The 10,597-nt window shown below is 35.9% G+C and overlaps 1 protein-coding gene across 1 annotated transcript; it reads left to right on the plus strand.

Moving 5' to 3' along the window:
• The first annotated feature begins 3,554 nt into the window (after window positions 1-3,554).
• On the plus strand, window positions 3,555-9,832 carry LOC149253766 (protein NUCLEAR FUSION DEFECTIVE 4-like). The gene is made up of 3 exons (XM_089456920.1): window positions 3,555-4,275; window positions 5,985-6,937; window positions 9,299-9,832. Exons 1-3 carry the CDS (start codon window positions 3,964-3,966, stop codon window positions 9,756-9,758), a joined length of 1,725 nt encoding a protein of 574 aa, XP_089313046.1. The 5' UTR covers window positions 3,555-3,963; the 3' UTR covers window positions 9,759-9,832.
• Window positions 9,833-10,597: the final 765 nt, after the last annotated feature.

The raw sequence follows: 10,597 nt of genomic DNA on the forward strand, positions 1-10,597 counted from the left end.
TATTTCAGTTTCAAATTTTTGTAGCAATATTCAACAAATTTCAAGAATATACAATGACCTCCACAGAGCACTTTCTTGGGTAAAGCGAGATTTTTTCTTTCTTTTTTTTTTTCAATTTTTTGTAGGAATTGTTTTGGGCGGAGAATTTGTAGATCATATCTGAAACTTTTGATGAAAAATTTACAGAAATAAATAACATATCTAGATTCTTTGCGAAAAAATACCTAAATTTAAAATAAAAAATAAAAAGAATCGGCTGAACCGGAGTCTGGATGAGGGAGATATTGTTGATTTAAAATCAACTATATTGCAGAATTTTTTCTGACAACAATTCGTGGACGAGGACTCTCCTATCATTTTTTGTAGTTTTTGTGAAGAATTTAAGAATACTAATTATAGATATGATCTCCTCTCGAAAAATCACCCACTTCAAAAAAAAAAGTGGTCGAATCAGAGTTCGGATGAGGGAGATATCGTTGATTTAAAATCAACTATTTTTTGAGAACTTTTGTGATGGCAAAACAGTTGCAACGCGAATCTGAGTTTACCGGAGTATATAGATAGGGATTTCAAACACATGGGAAGATGAAGAATGGTCATTATGTTTCCAAAAACATGTGATAATAAATATTTTGAGTTATATTTTCCGAGTTATGTCCATTTTAATTTTGGAGCAATGTGCAGAGTGGGTTCCCTTTGGAGATGTGCCTTCCCACCCCACTTTAGTGGGCACCTACTTCACATTCATCAGTTTCAGCATAGCAGCACCCAGCTTGGGTTCTTTGGAGACGTGCCATCCCACCCCAAGCTATGTAGACACCTGCTACTTTATCAACAGTCAACATCATGATTATGAGCCAACCTCACAAAATCCTTGTCACCAAAGTCCATTTGCTAGGCCGCACATTGTTAGTATCACAGTTGGTCACAAGCATTACAGGGCATCTCTATCCTCAGATCTTTGTTTGTCATGGTTATGGGTCATCCAAAAACCCACACTTCTTTGCTAGGTCGCACACTGTTAATATCACAGTTGGTCACAAATATTACAAGGTATCTCTATCCTTGGATCTTCGTTCATCACAGTTATGGGTTAACCACACAAAACCATTATCTTAAGTGGTTCTTCAAATTCAACAAATACTTCTTAGGAGGGAACTTCACACAATGGGGACCATTGATTCTTAAGGAGGGAGGAATGATCCAAATGGAAAATGGCATCCACCCATGGTATTCATCAACCATGGTATTTTTCACCCGTGCAATTTACCCATGGTATTGTAAGTGGCATCCACCCATGGTATTCATTCACTCATGGTATTGTAAGTGACATCAATCTATGGCATTTATCCACCCATGGTATTTACCCACCCATGGAATTTACCAGTGGTATTGTAATAAAAAAGGCTATAAGTAACAAGTTGCATTTTGTAAAAGGATATATTGTCCACCATAATGTAGCTTTTACAATTATTTTTTATTTTAATAAAAAGTTTATTGGTGGTTTTGTTTGATGTGTGTTATCCTATTTTCTTTTGGCATTTCAATTTTTCAGATCTTGGGGGCCTTGTTTCCCAAGATCCATTTCAATTTTTTAGATCTTGGGGGCTTCCCCAAGATTCGGATCATCTGCACACCTTTTCTCCTGCACTTCCCGCACACCCTTTCTCTGCAGAACAAAATCATATGTTCAATTTCATATTAAAATAATATTTCAAGTCTACTTCGGCGTATTTCTTTGGCCCTCGCTCCCCTACTTACGTAAGGCACCTAGAACCCCTGTAGGCTTTGGCATCATTGGGTAGAGTAGTAGCAATCTCAGGCATAACAATCTCAGAGCACTTACAAACGAAATAACAACTCACAAAATTAACATTTTTTGTTCATACTTTGACTCCACATACTAAATCAATTTTATGTGCATTGCGAAGGAAGAAAGCTTGACTCGATATAATCCATGCTCCTTAACAGACTCCTCCACACCCAATTTCTTCGCACACCCTTTCCGCTGCACCTCTCCCCACAACCTTTCTCCTTCCTCCACATATCACAAAATTGGCCTTTTTAATCCATGTCTTGACCCTCATATTAAATTGATCTTATGCAAAGTGCAGAAGAAGAAAGCTTGACTCGATATAGTCCCCACTCTTTAGCAAACTCCACCACATACCCTTTCTCCCACACTTACCCTTTCTTTGCACAACAAAATAGTAGCAGTTAATTGCCCCCGCTTATGTAAGGGACTTGCAACCGAGTCAGTTCTGACATCATTGGGCAAAGCAATAACAATGTTAAACATACTAGTGTCAGAGCACGCACCGACGAAATGACCACTCACAAATTTTTTTTTTTTAAATGATTTGTTGAGACAAATAGCAAAAATAAATCACCCTCCAACGAATTATGTCACATCAAGCCTCGCTCAGCGAATGGAAAATTAGAAAATGATTTTTAAATTTATAGAAAGATAGGAATATTCAACGTTTTCCTGAATCTTTGGTTAAAATTGCAACAACTCGACAAAATAATCGATAGTCAATGAAATTTCACTGGAGGCAAGGGACTATAGTCCCTGGCAATGCAGAGACTAATAAAGTCATAATTTAGTTATTTTTTTTTTTTAGTTTTAATAACATGAGATGTATCATGTCCCATGGGGTAGCTCAATTGATGACCAAAGTAATGTGGAGCCTGTGAAAACTAAGAGGTCCAAAGATCAAATCCCGACCTGGTTTACAGAAAGGAAGACAAACCATTAACCTAAAAAAAAACATAAAATATATCATAAAGTAAATATTTTAATCATTATCATATATTAATATTCAATATGTAACCACCATTTAATTAATATGACTATATTAGTTATATGACTGTTATAATAAAATATATTATATATTATAAAATATATCATACAATAAATATTTTAATCATTATCATATATTAATATTCAATATCTAACCACCATTTAATTAATATGACTATATTAGTTATATGACTGTTATAATAAAATATATCATATATTATAAAATATATCATAAAATAAATATTTTAATCATTATCATATATTAATTTTCAATATCTAACCACCATTTAATTAATATGACTATATTAATTATATGAAATATATCATAAAATAAATATTTTAATCATTATCATATATTAATATTAAATATCTAACAACCATTTAATTAATAATATTAATATTAAAATCTCTCTTAATCTACAGAAATATTCCGTTTCCGAGTCCATTATAATATTTAATATTTAAAATATATGCTAATGCTGGTAAGATTTAAAATATATGCTAATAATACTAGTAAGATGAAGATTGCGTATAGCGATTGGGTCATCAACAAACCCAACTAGATTACTATCTAGAAAACAAGCACACCAACTATTATGGTGACTGATATACATGTGCATTGACCCAATGTTAAAAAGCTGGAAAAAAAAGGCCATATCAACCACCTGGTTAAGTGGATGTGCCAACTCTATGTTAGCAGTCAAATAAATTCTGGTGCCAAAGGCACTGTTTGGAAAGAGAGTCCTTTTTCCAATTTCCCCTGCATGCGGCCTTTTCGATTACTGTATCTCACATCTATTGTGCTTTGTAGTGTTCCATATAGTTCACTAATGGAAATGGGAAGTCATTTTGTGATATCGTGCTAGATTTAAAATAGCCATTATTCCATCAAAGAGCGCCAATGTGGCCATTACCAAATTTGAATTGTTTACTTCGATCAGAAGAAAAGAAATTGACTTTAGGCTGGACATCGACTTCAATCGACCCCATGGTGGTTACAGTACAGTCCTCTGGTAATTACAGATACGCGCATGAATATCTACTAAAATCATTACTCTCCTCCTGCTGCAAACGCCAATAAGTATGGCGAGTCGACCTGGAATCTGGCCAAAGAAAAAATCGAGGAATTCATCATCATAATTCTCCAGAGGGTTAGAGCTATGGGTTCAGAGGAGGCTATGAAATGGTTGAATCTCGTGGGAGTTTTATGGATACAGGCTTGTGCTGGCACTAACTTTGATTTCTCTGGCTATTCCTCAAAGCTGAAGCAAGTTTTGGAGATCGGACAGGTGCAACTTAACAACTTGGCCGTGGCTTCTGACGTGGGAAAAACGCTGGGATGGATTGCAGGATATGCTATGCGTCGTATGCCCCTCTGGGCAGTTCTGCTTATATCCTCCTTCTTAGGACTTGTGGGCTATGGAGTCCAGTGGCTGGTTATCACGGAGAAGATATCAGCCAAGTACTGGCAAGTATGTGTTTATTTGCCATTCTTATTGATTTCATTTAATTTCTGATAATTCCCCAAACACATATATAGAATTATGACAAAAGTGTTTTATAAGGAATTCTGTTCCGGTTGGTAGCTCGGTCTAGATTCATGTCCATCTACGAATTACAAACTAATCTTGACATTTTATTTTATTTTTAAGGTTAGGTATGGGTGAAGCTATATTATAGCTATATCTAAAAATAACACACAAATAGAATGGAGAATTGAACTAATAAAACATCTAAAAATACTCTGGTACCATCCATTCAAAACCAAATAGAAAATAACTTTCTTCATATTAATAAAAGTCGATTTTAATGCAAAATTAAGTTAAGTTTATTTATAAAAGTAAACCCAAACCATATACATGCCTAAAAGGGCATTGGTTTTCCTTTAATTTTCACCAATGGCTTCACTTAACAGAGGGTTGGTCCATACTTGGGAACCAGCTGAAGATCTTCCAATCTGGTTATGCTACTAGTTCATCCGGCTTTAGTTCGGACTGATCAGTTTCAATAACACTAGGTGTAAGTCTTTAGGTCTGATGTCACAATCTTCTTCACTCTCGTATTAACAATGCTAATATCGCTAATGGTTTCTCTGGCTTTTCCTTTGCTAATTGTTTCCTTGGCTTTTGGGTTGCATCTTTGTGATAATGGAAAATACTTTTACTAAAATTGGGTGTGTTAGCTTTTGGGTTGCATCTTTGTGATAATAGAAAATATTTTTACTAAAATTGGGTGTGTTGTATAGAGGATATTCTATTATTCTTCTAGGTTTGGGGTGGAGATTCCAGATTCCAGTTACTAACATTGTTGCTATAACTATTGCAAGCCCTATGTGATAGCCTCCTCCCTTGGTATAGAAGTAACATTGCTCCAGTTCTAACATCTTTGTTGATCGTTTTGGTCCCCTTTTATTGATTCTAGTTACTAACATTGTTGCTGATAACTATAGCAGGTCATGACTCCTATGTGATAGCCTCCTCGGTCTAGAAGTAACATTGCTCCACCTTTAATATCTTTGTTGATCGTTTTGGTTTCCTCCTATGTGATAGACTCCTCCTCTCTTGGTCTAGAAGTAACATTGCTCTAGCTTTAATATTTTTGTTGATTGTTTTGGTTATTTTTGGCTTTTTTTGGGTACATTTTTAGTCAATTTTACTGGTGGAAATTCAAGTGTTATAAAAATTTGTCAAGAAACTAAATAATAAAAAATCACAAATCACAATTTTGCTCCCAAAAAAAAATTACACATCTAATCTTGTGATTGTTATCCACGATAATCACCGATATTGGGTGTTGATCACAATTTTGCTCAAAAAAAAATAATTTACACATCTAATCTTGTGATTGTTATCCACGATAATCACCGATATTGGGTGTTGTGAACAACCTTGCGTAACAATGGACAAATAGAGGTAGTTTGATATTGTGTGTTGTGAACAACATTGCATAACAATGGACAGAGAGAGGTAGTTTTTATAGGTCTGGCAAGTAGCTTTCTCGTGATAACAGCTTTGCTCACATAGATACTAATATTACTCTTGACAGTTTTAGTATCTTCCAATGAATTTCTTCTTTGGCTTATGGTTATTATCTATATGATATCATAACAATTGTATGTCCATTTCCGTATGCTGGGATTTTGTTTTACAATATAGTAAATACCAACTTCCTGGTTTTACAGCTTTATCTCCTCTGTCTGTTAGCTGGGAACAGTATTTGCTGGCTCAATACTGTTGGCTTTATTATCTGCATTTGCTATTTTCCCACCAGAAAAGCAATGGCTCTTGGAATATCAACGAGCTACAGTGGATTGTCAGCAGCACTATATACTTTGACTGTAAAGGCCATTTCCCTGGATGACAAATCTCTGTATCTGTTACTGAACGCCATAATTCCATTGATAATTTGCTCCATTGTATTAACTTTTATTCGGAAGTTACCCTCCATGGAGGACTCTGCAAGTGAATCTGTAAGATATGGCGAGACGTTTACATTCATTATCTTAAATATCATTGCAGTTGTTTTTGGGGTTTATCTCCTGGTCGATGAGTTTTGGAAGTTCAAGAGCTCGTCATCCTACAGGCAGTATGCAATAGGCATGGTACTGCTGTTCGTTGCTCCTGTATGTATACCCGGAGGCATATATATATGTCATCTGAGGACGAACAGGGATGCAGCCATGGGATTGCAGGGGTATTACTCAAGGATTTCAGATGATAAGATTGGGTTAGGTACACAGTTTCTCGCTAGTGATGAAGATAGAGATATGCAGGGAAATGAAATGGAATTTGGGAATGAAGTAGAGCATGAAGGTTCTTCTGGTGAAAGAGGCTTTGCAGATAATAATGCAGGGATTTGCAATAACTTCTTCACAAGAATTTGGTTATTTTGGTCTCATTCCCAGCCTGGCTTAGGCAAAGAGCATAATGTCTCTCAACTTTTAAGCAGTGTGGATTTCTGGTTATATTTCTTTATGTATCTTTGCGGGGCAACTCTGGGACTCGTCTACAGCAATAATCTGGGGCAAATATCACAGTCAAGAGGACATTCCGATGCTTCAGTGTTTGTCTCTCTTTATTCTTCATGTGCTTTCTTTGGGCGACTTATATCAGCAGCACCTGAGTACGTCCCAAGGTATTTTCTATGGTGCATTTATATAAAACGCAACAAAGATAACACCATGCTTATGGGGCATCTATATTTAATTTTTTGTTACAGAAAAATTACATTTAAATTTTAAATATCATAATTTACATAATATTTCATAACACCATCATCACAAACAATACTTCATAACATGGCCATCACAAATTCAACTGTCCCATTCGCTATCCATATTCTCATAATTGATTGGGAATTCTGTACATTAAGCATGAATGTATCTGAAGAATTAGATGGTATGTTTATTCTCACGTACAACAGAAAGAGATTAAACATCATCGCAGAGGAGTAAAACATACTAATAGAAACTAATCTCCATTGCCTCTAGGCTCTGGGGCACCCTCGAGAAAATCTATGTCCATTCGAAATGCAGTCACGAGATAAGTTGAGGGGCCGCTTCCCCTGGCTCAGTTTCACAAATGTTTGCTTGTAACAATAAACCCCTCAAACAAACTGTAAGATTTTTATCATTGTCTACTCGGTTATAGGTATGCATTATGAAGGGTTGCAGGGATTGCTACTTACTTTCGTACATGCAACCTCTGACAGGTTCACATTCACCTTGTAGATGCAGTTTGAACTTCCTTTAGTTTGCAGCTAGCATAACTTACAGTCAATGCTAACTTCAATCTGCTTAGGTGCCCAGTTTCTCTTTGTCCCTCAGGAGGTCCAGGCTGCTATGCTGGTAGTGCCACTTCAAGATGTCAATGAACAAAGAGTTTTAGCTCCTTATTTTTCATAGGAAGGTCGATGGCAGCAGTATGAAGCAGATGGCATAACAATAGGAAAAAGCACTGTCAGGAATGGGCATGTTGATGACAGAATTGAAGCAAGATCCCATGGAGTTGGCTTGCCCCTTTCCTCTTTCAGCATGGCTGCTGAGAGAAATAACGAACAGTTAGGGCAGGGTCCAATCATATAGTGTTTACAGTTAGGGCAGGGTCCAATCGTATAGTGTTTAATAGTTAGGGCTGCTTAACAACCTCGTCCCTGCCTCCTAAGAGATTTTAGGAACTTAAGAAGCATAGCAGTTCAACTCTGAAAGTAATATTGACCAAAGTAAACTGTTAATGGATGAAGAATTGACCATAAATGCTATTTTATGGAATCTGATGATCAATAGTAGGAATGTTTTACCAAAGAAATTGGCCTACAACTAGGAATGGTGATTACTTAGCTACTGTTGAAAGCACATTGTGATGCAGCAATGCAAAGAATTCCCTTAAAATAACATCTTTCCGACAAGCAGCAACATGGGGAGACTCTGTTCTAGCAAACCTGCCATGGCAATAACCTCTGCCCATTTAGTGTGTGCATCAAAGTGATTTTGACTTTAGGTTTGTGAGGATCAGATGTGAAGCGTAACTAAGCACTTCTAAGAAGCCTTTAAATCAGAAAACTAATGCAGTAGAAACACCTATGTTGTAAGAGCTCAAGCCAACCGACTTATTTCATTGAGAGCTAGAAAAGGCCTTGCGCTCAATATTTATAAAATATTTTTCTTACCCCTCTCTGAAGTTCCCATGATTTTTTATGCACCACCTGAAGTCTATTCTCATTTTAAAATCTAGAAACTTAACCCTTAGTCTGGGAGAAAATGTACTCTGGTTTACCCAGGCCTGTACAAATAAGGCCAACGCTCTCTGTGCTTCTACTGTTTCCCTCCTTAGAGCTGTTTGGTTAGATCCTTTTAGGAAGAGTGATGTGGATAGCCCCCACAGACACCAGAATCGTTAAAAGGATAAAGGATAAAGCGTCCTATTATCCTTCACTTAGATTAATTTGATTGATTCAAGAAGTCCCTTTTGATAAAGGAGGGAAACCAATTCTGGGATGTTAAATACTTTTCCCACCACACACACGGGCTATACACCCACTGGGGTTTGAAGTCCAGCTGCTTGCATGCTAGAACTCCATCTCAACCACTAAACCTTCATTGACTGAAAATTGTAAGCAAGTGATGTGAACCCACTAAAGCACAGAGCCTATGATTGATCCCTGAGTTTCTTCAAAAGTCAAAATCTGTTCCATGAGTAGTCTGATAGAAAGAGCAGTCAAACTTGTGTCCATTCAGAAGAATCATTAATAAAAACACTGTCCACAGAGCAATTTTTCTAGTCAAAATTCTAATGTTCATACTAGTAGGGACCAGGGTGTTGTTGGTTTGAATTTTCCCCTGTCAAAATCTGAACCATTGGAGCTGGTAAAAAAGGCACAGTATATATCTTTGAATCATATTTACGAAAACATTCAACTAAGATTCAGCAATTGATAAGATAGCGGTCACTGAATATGAATATGATGGTGCATGCTGCTGATAAATACATATTGCAGGGCCACAAGAGTTGGAAGGCCATGGTGGATGTGTGTAGCCCTTATCCCTGTGCCTCCTGCATTCTTCTACTTGGCAACAGGAGCTGATGCTTCTCTCTATGTCAGCACTTGCCTCCTAGGCATGTGCTCCGGATATATCATCTCAGCTGCAGTGTCTACTAGTGCTGAACTGTTTGGCATTAACAGTTTTGGAGTGAATCATAATATTATGGCTGTCAATATTCCTCTGGGCTCTTTGCTGTTCGGCTACATGGCTGCGGTGATCTATGATTACAACGCCCAAGGTGGGGAAATCCAGGAGAAAAAGCTCGGCACGGCGGTTGTTTGCACAGGAGGAAAGTGTTACAGGATTACGTTTATCATATGGGGTTGTATTGCCTTGGTGGGCTTGATACTCAACTCAATTCTTGCAATTAGGACTCAGAAGCTTTACGACATTACCTACAGAGTAGAGGAATAGAGCGTTTGGTAAATTCTAAATTCTTAAAATGGTCCCTAAAACTTGTACACAGGCATAATTTTAACCGCCTTCTAACAACATAGCAAGGTCTGGTTACATGCCTTCAAATATTTAAATAAAGATTTTTAATTTATAAATAATTTGTTTATATACATTTTTTTTCTTAAAAAGGAAGCAACACCAACTACGTCGAAAGTTTAAAAGTTTAATTTTAATTATACATGAGATTGAATTATCACACATATTAGAAATTAAGAATATTCACAATTTTATATTAATATTTTTATAATAATATTTTTATATTAATTTATGTTCTATGTAACGGACATGGTAAAATAATTTATATTTTAATCACAAAATTTTAATCTTATGATTAAGAATCAAAGATGTTGAAATATTCTTTAAATCAATTTTTATATCAATAATGAAACTGTTTACGTTTTCAAATTTACTTATTTAAGGTATTTGTTATCAATTAATAAATGACATCATGGTTTATGAAATGGATGGTAGGTGTGTAGGTTTAGTTTGTGGACAAAAATAAGAACTCACATGCTAAAACTGAAAGGGGTATGTACTTAAGTTTTCTTTACCACATTTTGGGCTTTCATCAACCAATTAGTAAGTGGTTATGTGAGTTTATGTTTACTTCCATAGATATCCCCTATGGCAGAATAATTTTTCTTTCAATTAGAAATCTTAATGTTATGGTAGGGAATCAAAGATATTGACATCTTTTCATCATATTTTCTACATCACATGAAATTTTCAATATTACTTTTCTTACACTTCAAAAATCCATATTTATATTATTAATGAATCTATTTAACTTTCCATAT

The sequence above is a fragment of the Pinus tabuliformis genome, chromosome 7 (genome assembly GCF_031772625.1).
Source record: "Pinus tabuliformis cultivar Carrire ecotype Pingquan chromosome 7, CPIR1, whole genome shotgun sequence".
Lineage (NCBI taxonomy): Eukaryota > Viridiplantae > Streptophyta > Pinopsida > Pinales > Pinaceae > Pinus > Pinus tabuliformis.